The 15,224-nt window shown below is 30.6% G+C and overlaps 1 protein-coding gene across 4 annotated transcripts in view; it reads right to left on the reverse strand.

Moving 5' to 3' along the window:
* MS3_00003640 (uncharacterized protein) overlaps nt 1-13,912 on the reverse strand; it is a gene marked incomplete at its 3' end in the record, with an annotated part of 56,060 nt that extends 42,148 nt beyond the window's left edge. For all 4 annotated transcript variants that reach the window (XM_051211489.1, XM_035731417.2, XM_051211487.1 and 1 more), the window contains exons 1-3: nt 13,746-13,912; nt 13,652-13,696; nt 13,511-13,615 (exon numbers count right to left, since the gene is read on the reverse strand). Coding sequence is in view for 3 of the 4 variants with exons in the window: in XM_035731417.2 (XP_035587051.1) it covers nt 13,511-13,615; nt 13,652-13,696; nt 13,746-13,780 (185 nt within the window). The remainder of the gene's footprint in view (nt 1-13,510; nt 13,616-13,651; nt 13,697-13,745) is intronic.
* Between the last annotated feature and the right edge of the window lie 1,312 nt (nt 13,913-15,224).

Genomic DNA, 15,224 nt, shown 5'->3' on the forward strand with positions numbered 1-15,224 from the left:
CGCCTAATTTTTGTCAAAATAAATCCAGTATTAATTTAACTTAATCGCGCATTACCCAAGTTAATGATTCATGTACACTTATTAGCACAACATTTTGTTGCCAAACATTTAAGCAATATCATACAGTACAGTAAAAAATAAATAGATATGATTACGTAAGAGAAATTAACCTGTTATGAAAGTACAATATTATAAATTTGCAACGCCGTGATTATAACAATTCGCCTTCTTACACTACTCTATAATTTTAAACCATTTTTTCTAATGAAATCAAATGAATATTAAATATTTCATGCTTACTACGAAAAACAGTTGTTTTGTTGGAAAACCCATCTTTTTATAAGCTTGACTAACTACAAACATATAATTTAAAGAAATAACAGTGTAATTCCTTCAGAAATCTAATAAGTTCAAAACATTACTTATACATAATATTTGGGGAGAAGAGAAAATAACAATACACTGATTTAGGTTTTCAAGTCTCAACATATAACATGAACGATGTATTATCTGTTTCCCCAGTGATTGGTTTAAAGTGTCACATGACAGAATTACTCATAAATGCAACAATAAAACAGTCATATATGTTCAAAGTTAAATGCGTTCAAGACATTCCTTGGTTGCATTAAATTCATATGGGTTTATAAATGAAACTAAAACAATTTTTCAGTAACACAATGACTAAACTTGAAACGTCTCCATCAAAAATCAAAAAATGTTTGTAAACAGTAATAGTTTTATTCAATATTTTCATTTAGTCAAACTATAAAGAAACTAATCGTCTATCCTTGTATTTTAATTTCAATTAAGAACTACCTTAATGAACGTTCAACATAACGAATAATAATAATAATACACTGAACTTAATTTATTAAATGGCTTCTACTGAACCAAACAAAAATAATTATTTATATTTGTCCATGACTAAAGTATATATAAATATATAGTTCTATAATGGAATTTTTCAACAACAACAAAATATTGGTTAGGTAAACAAATTGACACATGTATATGTAAACTCCTGTAATGCCATATCGATTTATTGTTCTATTAGGTAAAATTTAAAATCTACCCAAATCGATTAATTCTTTCTTTCTTTTTTTTTTCTAAATTACTGTCTAGACTATGAGTGCATAGCTGTTAAAGTTTATCGATTTTACTGTTGATCTGATATTTTAAAAAATATTTAAAATTTTAAGTTCAGAAATGGGCAAGATAATTGTCATAAAATATATAAGATTCATAATGTTTAGTGTTTTGTTCTTAAACATGTCAAGAAAAGAAAGGAAACAGTTAATATACATACATTCGAATAATAAATGAAAAAAGAAAATTATTTATACCACGAATATTTGAAAAGTAATTCAAATATTGTTTTGTTTTTTTAATGAACATCAAATAATTGTGTTTTTTAATTACGTAATTTCTTTCTTTCTATTAAACAGTTGAATGGTTTATCCGGATTTTTTTCTTCATTACAATGCTAGTGCTTTTCAGTGGATAACTTATAAAATGTGTTCTGAAAGTTTAAGTTTGACATCATGATAAATGGAGTTCACTCACGTTTTCAGTAAGATCAATATCATTGATAAAATTGAATGTTCGCTCCAGTGTGTTATATGTTAAGTGAAGTTTTCAATGTGAATCATTTTATTTCAACTTATAAGGTTATTATAATTACCATGATAATTGACAGAGCTAGAAACAAGTGGTTGCTTAACGAATAAACATTGATAATAAGTAACAATAAAATGAGTAAAGCTCAGTTAATAAAATAAGATTACTAATCTAGAAGACAGTTGAAATAAAATGACGTAATAGTGTAATTAATAAAAAGGAAGCGTTGAACAAATTTTTTTATCTGTTAATGAAAGAATAATTGTCACCAAGGCAAAGAAAGATTAATAACCATTTTCTTTTGAACATATCAATCAGGTTTCTGACGCCTGATAGCAGCAGTTTCAGCAAACTTCCGAAGACTGGAGCTTGTAAGATTATTATTCACCTTGAAAGATTGCAGGGCATTGACATGATTTCCTGTATATAACAGTTGTTTAGTAATTGGACTGTTTACAGTAGCTCCTGTTAGAAGGCTTTTGGGGGAATGTTCAAAGTCTATGATTTCCTCACCTTCCTGTTCGGCCAAGTGAGCTACTTTGGCAGGCACACGCAAATTTACAAGCACAGTTGGCGGTAACATGGAAGCGGTACTTGTTGACCTATGACTGGGTTATTGAACATGTTGTTTTACACAGTACTAATAGTTTGGCTGCTAGGAAAGTTCTGTCTATGGCAGTGTTAAGCTTCCTTCTAATTTTTCTCAAGAAATCACCAACTTTAAAGTTGAGATTCATAAATATTGGTTTTTTATTGACTATAGTTATATTCGTCTTGTTTTATTTATTTTTCACAGTTATCAATAAATTCCTGTGAGTAGCACTTGTATCTTAGGTATTTTTCCACGTTCATCAACTCCCCTTTCAATTTGTCAGTAGTACATATCTTTGCTACTCTATAAAATAGTGTTTTGACAAACGCTTTCTCGTAACTGATTAGACAAAAACTATTACAATTTAGGCAAAGACCATTTCAAGTACTTCTCCGATAAACCAAACATTGGACTGTTCTGTCTTCCCTCTATTGTATGGCAATATTCTGAAGTGAAACGTGTCATTCTTTCCATACCCCATGGTAAACGAAATAAGATAAATTCATGGTATTCTACTTAAAATTTTGTTTTTGCATTCATCAATTTAATGCCTTTTATTCTTTTTGACTAATTATTTCCATAAGTCATTACTTTATATCAGAACTCACAGAAATTCACCATCTGTGGAAATATATCTTTGAATTATTAGGGTGGGTGTTTTTGGAGGTTTATATGGTTTGAACATAATTGTTACGTCATTTCAAATCTGGTATTATTTTATGAGAAAATCTGTGTTTAATTTGAAACAAAATAAGTGTAAAACCAAATCAACACCACTTTTTTTTTATCAAACAAAAACTTCTAATTCAGAACTATTAAGAAATACTACGTACGAGTATTGATCACATTGAATATTAAACCCTCCTCTTATACCAGAAAAACTGTTTTATTAGTAAATTAAAATTTGATAGATTAATCATCCAACAATAAATTGAATATTATGAAGGCATTCAAAAATAACCGTAATTGTTTCCATATTGATGTTTGCTTGTAAAATATCATTTCATCATAAATCCATGAAAATGTTATACCGACATCATCCAACGTTACAAACTTATTCTAAAACATGGTTTAGTTGTTATTCAATGTAACTTGTTCCTAGAGTCGTGATTTGTTTTTATTTAGGCAACAAAAATTCTACTACGCAACTATCAGAATTAATTTCATTAGTTAAATCATTTGAAAAAAAGTTTTAAAAAATCGTGAATTCTTTTCTAAAAGTTCTCAATATTAACAAGATATCATTACGGTAATACATTTGTGTTTATGAATGATAAATGTAAGTAAACTTTAATCCCAGCTTAATACACAGTATTGAGACATTAGCCTTTGTGAAGCAGTTAGTAAGTGTTTTGTTTTATTTTTAGACAACTTTACATTTTGTTCTCAAGAGATCACAGTGACATAAATCGAGGACCAACGAATATTGTAACAGATATATCATTAAGGTTAAATGGGAACAGTCCGCCTTATTCTTATTGGATTTAGTTCATGCTATCAAATATTTGTCTTCCGTTACCACTACATGCAACAACCTTTAATTCCTTATAAATGGTTTCCACGAACAACAGCTTTTAGTCGTGAACTAGTATTCTTTTACAAATCACTTTAGACTAAGATTTACTAGTCAGTTACATTTTTTTAATTTTATGTGGATATCTACTGATAACTTTGAATCGAGACTGGTCTACTAAATAAATTAGCGTTAGATGGTATGACATATAAAACTCCAACTTTATAGCCTGAGCTTATAAAGAATACTTCAAAACGTGAAAACTGCAAGTCCACTTCGGTATAAAATAGTCTGTGCATTATCAACAAGAGTTCGGGAAAGCTGGTCACGGTAATTTTGTATCTTTTAACAGCTTTCCAAACGATGTTAATTGAAAGTACGTTATACAACTTTCAAGCTTTTCAAACTCTTACAAACCATGTAGATACATGCGAATGGTGTTTATCAACAGCTCTAAAACGTTCAGTAATCATCTTTGACTGACTAAATTACTCTTGTAAGTAAGTGACAAAACATTTAAAACTAGTGGTAAAAAATGTCTTTTCAGTTTTGAAATAGAACAGTGTGGTTTTTGAGTTTGCACTTTGCTCAGTAAGAATAATATCAACTTGATTGATAAAGCTCAGCTAGCAGTACTGGCTAGACAAACTTTACATTGGTTAATATTTATCGACCAATCTATGTAAATACCTCAGTCCCACAGACGATAAGCCGATTTCCAAGTAGCTCAGTGTCAACACCTTTCGTCACGACACTGGGTAACCGGGATCAAAATCTCATGAAAAGAAACATTTTTTCAGTATGATAACCTCCAGCTAAGATCTATATCTTGCTGTCACTTGTCAACATCATAGTGATGTCAATTACCGAAATTCGACGAATTATTTGCCTGATACATTACCTGATTGATTAAAGCTAAACGATTGGGTTAAATAATAATATAACTTTCCACAGTAAAATTATTTAAATAAAATCATTTTATGAAAGGCTTTTTCTTACGGAGTAGAATGCTAAAATATATATTCTCAATCAGATCAAGTTATAAAGCTATCTGTTAAATGTTATACTGATAATGTTCTGGAAAGATATAGCAGGCACTTAATAAAAATTGTGTATTAAACAAGGTCTTGCTTTGTTTTACTAATTTGTTTACCGTTGTCGAACAGTCAATTTAGTATTATAATCAATGGGTTGAGCGAATCAAAAGGTAGATAGTAATTGAGTAGTTGTGAATCGATAATTTAGAAAGCTAATCCATTAGTATATTCGGTAAAATTGTTAAAAAAAACAATAAGTGATGTGCAATAAAATGTCATTATGTGATAAAGACAGTCTTACATTAAGACAAGATGAAATGTCTCGGCAGCTCTATATTATTCACTTATCAAAATCCGACAAAATATTTAATAATTATACGATTTTTATTTCAAATACCATTGCGTTATAATACCGCTTTAACTAACTTTATGTTATGTGTGTATCTAGAATCTACTTCTGTAAAAAATATACATTGATGATTTTTAAAACTTCTAAGTTAGAGGGAGTAATTGAACATTGTTAGATGATTTTAAAAGAAACTAGTTTTCCTGTAATTATTTCTGAGTAGTATTTTATGAATTCGCCTACAATTTGTCCTACTAACAATTACTGAACGTTAAACTGTATGCAAATAATTTGATACTATATTTTTCAGTATTTATTTGAACGTTATAGTAAGATGTTGGAGGTGAAATTCTGGCTATTTTAGAAGGAATTCTATGACACCGTTATTGATTTCTGAGTTTTTAAACTGTTACGGCTATTAAGAATTGCAACAATATTATTTTTCTGTATGGAATTCTATTGGACCCCAGACTGATCTAAGTTAGATAACCAATGAGATGTGAAAGCACTGAAGAGATATTTTGTTCTGGTATGGAGCTCCTCATCAATGTGCATCCATCTCCGCGGACCTGAATCGAACCCAGGACCTTCAACCTCAAGCGTCAGTGCCTAGACTCTAAGCCGTTGAGCCAGGAGACAGTGATGTATATGAATTCCAGGTCCTGAGTTTTTGGATGTGCACTGCTGAAGAGTCTCACACTAGAACGAAACGTGTGTCAATTGCTTCTAGGTTTTTAAGTGTTATCCAACTTAGACTGGTTCGTGATTTCAATAAAATCATTTATGTTAATAAATCATAATCTGAAATTGTCTGTACAGTTTTTCTCTGCTTTATAGCCTCGAAAGACTCAGTTTAAAATATTTAAATTGGGACATATTTTGGCTTACATTGTACACATAATTTACTGATAAGTATAAATTAAAATGAATTCTAAACCCAAAACTTTTCATTAACTGCTTTCAAGCATTTAACACTGCTTTATGTAGATCATTGAAAACAGTTTTAGTAGGCCTGTGTATTATATTCACATATAATATAGAAAAGTATTTAATTTTAATTCCAACTCCTAATATCTAATCAAGTCTGTTTCTATTATCTTCAAGTTTACAAATTGGTTGAAAACTGATGGGGTTCGGTAAAATGATCATTTGAACTTATGATTTGAAAGCTCAATGTCATATAGTTTAATCAAACATACATAGCTAGCTGAAGAGTTATTGGAAGTATTCGAGGAAATAATCTCATCTATTTAATAAATAATAATGTTAAAAGCTGTCCTGAACCTCATTTGTATGGAGTTCTATTTTTTGGATTTAATGGAGATATTTGGTAGTAACAAACGAGCTAAGCTGTAAAAAAACCAATGAAACTCAACATTTCACACTAGATTGAAAGGTTATACATAAACGATACTGCCCAGTCTACACAAGCTTGGAATACAAATAATAAAGTAAATTGTTGAGAATGAATCATTTGTATTTAACTACAAACAGGGAAAAAGGATTACAAATAACTGACTTCAGGGTTTCTTAACAATGATGCAATTTTGAGCAAACGTATTATGATTTGAATGCTATTTATACCAATAAATATGGGGGGATCCTAGTAAACGTACATTTTAAAATGCGCCGTAAAATCACAATTTCTTTTTCCATAAACTTTACTCAAATCATGGTTCAGATGTAGCACGAGAGATATTGAGTTTAGAATTTTCCAGAATTTCAACAAGGCTTATAAGTGAGTAGATTTATATCGTACATTTATTGTTGCTATCCTGTTGGAAAACTCTGTAATTTTTAATTGCGAAATGGGAGGAGTTACAAGCTAAATTATTCACCAGAATTTTCGTAAGATGTATGTAAGTCAATAACCTTTGTTATCATTATAAAACGGCATGCTATTGAATTGTGAAAAAAATTCTCAATTAATGATACCAAGTTATTTTCGAACTATGAAACACTAATACTACCACTACACTACTACTACTGAAGATTTAATGAAGAAACAATTTACATACGGTAATCTGTATTAAATATAACTATCACATGTACATTAGAAACAAACATTAAAAACATCATGCTAAGTAATAAATTATTGATGATTGGAATATATGTCACAAAATACTACTTCCATTTAAACTGAAACATATCAAACACAACACTAATCTTTGTTGATATAATGTCAAGAGACCATTTATCTCCGAGATTTTACAGACCCACCATCCAGTTCATCGTTTGAAAGTACTCTTTTAAAGTGTTACACAGGAGTTGTCTTTATGAAAACTATCAATAGACTTACAGAGTAGTAACACATTTGATGTAATCTAAACAGTATTCATTAGAGCAAATCTATAGATTTGGTGAATTTGATAATTTTACTGTTAACGGCATAACAGTACAGTTGCTCTTGGCAACTAACAAGATAGTTTATAGAATATCCTGTAAATATGATGCAATGAACAGACGTTAATCGTCTTGCATTCTGTCTCAAATAGAACTTTACTATTACTAAAAACTCTGTAGTAAATAAAACAGCTAAGTGGACAAAATCACTGAACATTAGCCTGTAAACTGTTGATTAGTCTTGTAACAGCGGCGAGCATCAACTGGTTTACAAACCAATCGTTGACAATTCTAATTTTCCTCTCTCTGTCACGTCTACGTGTATTATCATTAAACTCATTTGATCGAGACTTATATTTTGAAGCACTAGATAGTTAACACAATCTAGTAATGAACTATTAGGTAGTCTTATGTTATCACTCGCTCAAAGTCTATTAAATATTATCATATAGGCTTTCAGTATTAGAAATTATCTTATTTATACGTGAATTATTATCAAACACATCAACTTCTATACTATTAACTATATAATCTGGTCAATTAGTTTAGTAACCTTGTTCAATTTAATTCGGTAGCATCGAAAACTAAAACCCATATTTCACTTTAAATAAAAAACTTCCTGATGTACTGTGCAGTAATTATTCTTGCACATTTTCCGCAAACGTAGCAGTTATTCTACCACTTTTCATTGTTTATTGTTTTCAAACCAATTAGTTTTTTTGACTAATTACCGTAGTTCAGTCAACTTCTCGAGGAAGTTTTAAGATTGAATTGCCGTTTGATCAAAGAGTACAAAAAATCAGTGTTAAAGAGTGGATTTACCTCACTTTAGCATTTATTAATAGTTAAAACCCACATATAAATATGGGATCAGTTATGAGTCTCCACTAGAACACTAAGTGACGAGAACACAGTTATTAAATGCAACGATGATTTTATAAACACATGACTCTACTTGGCATCAATTCTGTTGCCGTTAGGTCTCATTTTATATTTAACTTCTAGAACTAATCAATCAAAATCAAAATAATTATGTTTACATGGGTGTATGTCATTTTTTAAACTAATAAAAATATCATTTATGTTTATTCGAAATTTATTGTAATAGAGGTCTTGTAAAATCGGAATGATCTATATGGATATATGCATATATACTTAGATGATCTGAAAGCACTTTAGTCAGAAAACTTAAATCACACTAGGTTATACCATTAATTATTAATAAACAAAGTCCGCCAAGTAGAAACTAATCTGAAAAAGATAATTGGTTAATATAAATTCTCCTATGAATCCTATTGTAATTTTCACATTTATCAATCATCATATGAGTATAATAACTACTGATTCTCAGTTTGCTTGGATGAAGAAGAAATAAACTTTACATTCTATTAAATAGCTAGTGTATTACTTCAAGATAAAAATATATATATTACAGCTTGCTCATTGTATATTCATTTTCGCATAGTGGAATGAAAGCGTATGAATGATTTATTATAATACAAATTCTTAATTTTTTGGCGATATCTTTTTAGGTACAGGATGAAAAAAAATTGTGATCATCAGAAAAATAATAATTCTACCTAAGATAACATTTTGACCAACTTGTCCCGAGAAACATTTTATAACGATAAAGTAAAGTGACAGATGAAGGCCTACAGTTTAGATTCTTTATATCCTAGACAAACATGTTTAAAATGCAACAAACTAAGTACTATTATAATTGTCCAGAGTTTATACCTTTTGTTATACCTTTTAATCATAAATTGATCATTTTTTTGTTGTAGCTATTTCGACTTAGATATCGGCTTGCGTAAACACTTTTCTTTCTTTAGCATAAATGACTTGATTTAAAATGGCAATCCAAGCATTATGACCAAAATAAATGACGCAATATCATATAAGCCCTCATCCGTCCATAAATTCAAAACTACATACAAATATAAGTTTATAGATTAGTTCTGAGTAGATGACGTAACTCGGGAGTAAATAGAAATATTTCTAACTATTATCATAAATTCAACCAATCCTGTGACTAAAAAATCCTTTGCGTACTAAAAGATCGTTTTCTCGAGAACACACATATGGAAATCATCCAATGTTTAGTAGTTCATAGATGTTATTTAAAAGATATAGTCTTTACTATACTGCCCGGTCATGGGATTCGTAGAGTTTAATTCGCTTTTGGTCAATCTGATAAGTTTCTAGTTGTTTTCTCCAGTTATTCATGTCTAATTTACGTCGACAAAATTACCAGTTCTTTTTTCAATATTCACATGGTGTATGGTAGTGAGTTCACATGATGCTTAGAATTGTAATAGAACATATCTGATATACTTAATAAACTATGAATAATTCACTAAACATGAAACTAATAACAGTTATTGACCTATCAATACATATGTAAACGTATAATTTCTAATCAATATAATCACTTATCCCTTCGATTATAAGTAAATTGTTTTTACTTATTTAACCGTTTTTACATTTAAATCTTATGTTCTAGATATTTTGTAAAAACATTTACTTTATTACTTTCACTGGATTCCCCGCTATCCTTCTAAATTAGCTTCTACTGTCAAGAATCATTTTAACCTACCAGTTTTTCAATGTACTCCTGTGAGTTTCCATACATATATAACATATATAACAGCATAGATGATTGAGAGATGAAAATAATAACCATTATTGATACACACATCATTTTGTCTTTCTAATGAAATCTAGTAAGATAAGAGTTTAAGTAACAAGGAGGTTATTTTTTGTTATTTATTTATTTCACTTTAAAATGCTTTCTGACCAACATAATCCCTATCACTTTGGCCTATTTTTGTCGATTTTTTGCACAGAATTATCCACCTATCCTATATGAATCATTCACTGATATCTATGACCTAATAAACATTTCATCCTTACTGATTTTTGACTTTAAGTCATTAGATTTCGTTGGTGAGTAAAAGTAGACCAGAATTGTTTGTTCAAATCCGAAGTTCGTTTTTCATCAGATTCATAGAGCTGGTTTCAATGTTAGGGAATGATGAGCACTTAATTTACTTCGTTATCCATGGTTACTTTTCTGAAGGTCAAAGTCAGCTCAAACCTAGGAATATTTTCCGTTTTCTGAACGTACTTATTTTTGTCGTAACTTGAAACCAAAATTCACTATTTGTAATGTAAGTGGTCGCAAACACCTAGCAAATTAGTGAAACTTACGAAATTTGATTAATGTTTTTGACCATTCACAGTAAATAAAACTTAAGCCTAAAATTTTGGATCATGAGTTGGTTCTACCTGAAACGTTGTCAAAATATGTATCAACTGGCTAGCTGTCTTATCTTAACGTTGGAACAATAGTTGTTGATCGCTTTCGTAACATAAGCACTATATTTTGTGTTAATTTAATTCACCAAATGCTTTCTCTTTGTCTCCATTATATTTTAAGTAAGTAAAAATTTTATATTTCGAACAAGCCCTTCTAAATTCAGTACTGCTGCAGTCAATGCAATGTAATTATTTTCATAAAAAGTTCTTTAAGGCTACACTGCCATAAAAAATCGAAAGTTTATGAAACTGGACAGTTTTCGTTGATATTTTTCTTGAGTGTCAAGAGAATAAAGGAACATAATCTAATGACACAATCGAACTTTTATGAACCACTGTTTCAGTAAGTCATACTTTCGGTATGCCTAGTGTCTCCCAGTAGTTTCTCAATGATTAGTTCAAGTAAGATGAATTGTCAGTAGATAATATCCCATATACAGAAATGAATTGTTTTGAACATGTTCGCTGTGTATTTGTTATGAAGACAAAGTAAATTAATATTGGAGTGAATTGGATCCATCAATAAACTACTCGTGATACGGATTTTTTAATTTACAATAGTTACCACAAAAATTATTCGAATGATTCAGGGATAAAAGCGTAAAATATTTGACTCGGAGTTCAGTCTGATTAATACTGTTTTCATTCTCACTCATCTGTAAACACTAGATAGACAAATATATCCCGTAATCAATTAAATACTTTGGTTTCTATAAGTCACTGTATAAGTCACATTATGTATTTCAATCCGTTTGCTCATGGTTATCAAAAATGTGATAGGCAAAATAATATCAGTCATAATTTTTTAATAACTGTGGGGAAATAAATTTTTTGCCATGATCAACCACATTTACGTAACTTATTTCTGTCCGAAGAAAATATATGTCCGCTTAATACTCAACTTTCCACATAGAAAGTCACTATTTTCAAACATTCAAGGCTCAAATCAGAGTTTTACTATCAAAACGTGCTGGTAATGTGGTGCTGATTCCATAAAATTATCAACTACTAAACATGTGTCATGTTTCCTATTGTAGATGTCAATGATTTATTTCTATAATGCCAACATAGCTTAACAACACATAAATCTGTAAGTCACCTGGGTTGAATGTACCAAATTAATCAAAATTCTCTGTGATATCAGTTGTTGATATATCATCAACAGATGGCGAATAGTTCATTTAGCAGTAGTATTAAATAGGAATGGTCAAAGGAGTTCGATATTTTCATTCCATGAACTATTTCTCAATCGAGTGTATCACCATTCATCTTACACAGCTAACACTGCCTGAAAATCAAAATGGTGCATACAGGTAAGGATTAAGACTGCAGTCACTAACTACTTTCTTCTCTCGACTCTAAAAGGTGGTAGGTATAAAATTTGATGCTGCACACTACATGATGTTGAACGGAATTTGTCATAATAATTTAGAAATTTAAATAGACCAAAAGTAAAACTTTCTGTGTACATTCACTGTTAAAACTTTTTGGATGGATGTTATTTTAGTTTCTAACTCCGATTAAAAGCCAACCTGTCAAACGGATTAAGAGGACATAGAACATAAAATTAGAGGCAACTACACAAACAAAAACTTGACATTTCCAAAGTAATACAATATTAGCTTAAAAGCAGTATGAGTTCTAAGACGTATCGACATATCGCTTCACAATTTTCCTTGAATTAAATTAGTGGTCAAAATGGATAAGGATGCCAAAATACGTATATACATAATTTAAGCCTAAATTTTTGAACAATAATCCGAAGCTTCATATGAAATAACTTGCTTATGATTTCTGCGTTATGCCGAAATGTTGGCAGGTATAAGCATTTTATTAATCATCTGCGGCGCTTTTTTCATATAAAACTTGGCTGCTTTAAATTATTTCAACTCAGTCACTTATTTGGCTGTAGAGGTTTCAGTCAAACATGTTCGTTACCCTCTTCAAATCGTTTACTAACTATTTGTCAGGTTCACTCTTACAACACATATCAAAGAAGCAGAGAGCTATCCCTTCATTGAAAAAAAAATTTGTCAGATTTCTTGTGATATAAAGCCGAACAAGATGAATGAGTCATCCTAGTTTTGTTGGAATTGCTTTATTGTATATCAGTAGATTGATTCAACATATAGGCCTTGGCTTTATAAATGTAAAGGTGAGATTTTCAGAATAAAACTCATAATATGAACTGCAAACATTATCACTATGGACCGCTAGAAACAACAAGACTGTTTGCAGATTTAGCAAACAAAATGACATAAAATTCATATTACTTTGGACGTTAAAAAGAATTGAGTCATAATATATGTTAGATGTAAGAAGAACTTAAAGTTTGAAGTTATTCTGTTTGCACCCAACGAATTCATTGAGTTTAAAGACTAAAAATAAAATCTTTTCCTCTACATACTCCAAAGACATCAGTTTTAGTCTAATTATACTTCATTTTATATTTTCTTACTGGAAGCGAAAAAATTGAAATATGTGAAGTTTCTTTTATACGGCGATCACATACCAGTGATTTAACCATTTAAAATATACCTTGTAAGAAACAAGTTTAACCAAATATGATTGAAAAACTCTCTCCAGAAACGTTTTTCAGAATTGTGATCTCTGATAATAGTAAAAATTATTTGCACAGACTCGAATATAATGTGGAATAGGATTTTGAAAATTCCATACCAGTGAGTTAAAAAAAATGGTCACAAAACTTTTCAAACAGTTACAAGTAATTAATTAAGACTTACTTGCAGCGTTTAATGCACTTGTCATCGATTTCGGATATATAAAGTGCGCAAACTCCACCATTTAGACATGGCAAACCCTCATCCTTGCACAAAACGGTACCTTTACTATAGAAAGATGATATAGTAAAATTTTCAACTTACTCGTCACAACCTATGTCAGCGAGAAACGTTTCTGAAAAAAATTTCCTACAATAGGTTTTTCAGTAGATTATGTACTCCCAAATACTATACTTACGCATTGAAGGGATGCTTTGATGTTGAAGAACCCATACAACGAATATATTATTTATCCTTATTCACAGTACGTAACCTTGTCTTATACACTTCATTTGAATGTGACCATTAAGTGACAAAAGAGAAAACTTTTATATGCAGTACGTAAATAACGACGACCTAGTAAACAGAATTTCGATAGATTATAACAACATCGATCCATGTTTACGAAATTGGAGACAATTACCCTAAAATGTTTTTGACGCATATATTTTACTACTGTATAAGCGGTTATTCTTCTGAATGCTTTGGATAAATAGAATGAGTTGCCGTTCTGATTTTACGGTATGATTCCAAAATTATCATACTCAACTGACGTCCATATGAAGCTCTATATTTCTGAACTCAGTGAATGTTGTGAGTAAGATGTGCGCAGGTAGTACAAAATCGAGCTTTTCCTAAGGAGAAATTGTAGATGAAACTACCTGCTGATGAACATAGTCGACTATACCTTCATTAAAAATGAGATATTCATAATAGAGAAATTTGTAACATTTAATTTTTAGAGATCATACATCTCTAATTCAGCAAGTGGATTCTGCACGATAATGAGTTACTGAAGGTTCCACTTGTCAACACTATGACCACCATCATCTTGAATCCATAAAAACTTGACTGATTTTTGAAAGCTTGTAGGATGACAAATAATAGACAGGATTAAGTGTGATATAGAGGGTTCGATCAACAATACTATCTAGAAGCATGAAAAACACATTTATGTCAGGACTATGGAGGATTATTTGTGGGCGTAGTAGTTCTCATTCGAATACATGTTTTACAAAAGCTTAGAACTGAATAAAATTATCCCAATGTATTCATTCTAAATTTACATTATTTACAGTGGACAATCATTTGTTAGCGCATCATCACTTTATGACTCAATCATCCTCATTCTTCTGTGTAGTCATTTTTCTGTTGTATATATATATATATAGAATTACCAATAGCCTAAGATATGTCAAAATTAATAATTTACTTAACTCTATCTTTTGAATGCGAAAACAATTCTTAATCGTCACCCGTTGTCTTAAATACACGATTTGACAGCTACCATGAAAAGCACAGCTGTTTTTTTTCGAAAATCGATTTGTTTAGAGCATATAACTAAACTGCCATTGTTGATGACGACATTCCTAAAACCGCAATTGATTTCCACGAGCATTTCTGCATGCCTTTCGTCTTAAGAATTCCTGCACGAATATTCCAAAGGTTAATCGATGACGCCTTTCGAGATCTCAACTTGGTACATGCGTGTGTTGATGACTGCGGAGAGTGAATCTCATCTTCACCATCTGGACCTTGTCTTCGAACGGCTACAAAGGCACGGCAATACTGTAACACACCCAGAAACGGCAAATCGAACCCGACTCTCTCGACTTCGCACAGACTATTGATGCTCTGGGCATCTGATCTCTAAAAAGCGAAGTGTCGGTCATTCCGT

The sequence above is a fragment of the Schistosoma haematobium genome, chromosome ZW (genome assembly GCF_000699445.3).
Source record: "Schistosoma haematobium chromosome ZW, whole genome shotgun sequence".
Classification (NCBI taxonomy): Eukaryota; Metazoa; Platyhelminthes; class Trematoda; order Strigeidida; family Schistosomatidae; genus Schistosoma; species Schistosoma haematobium.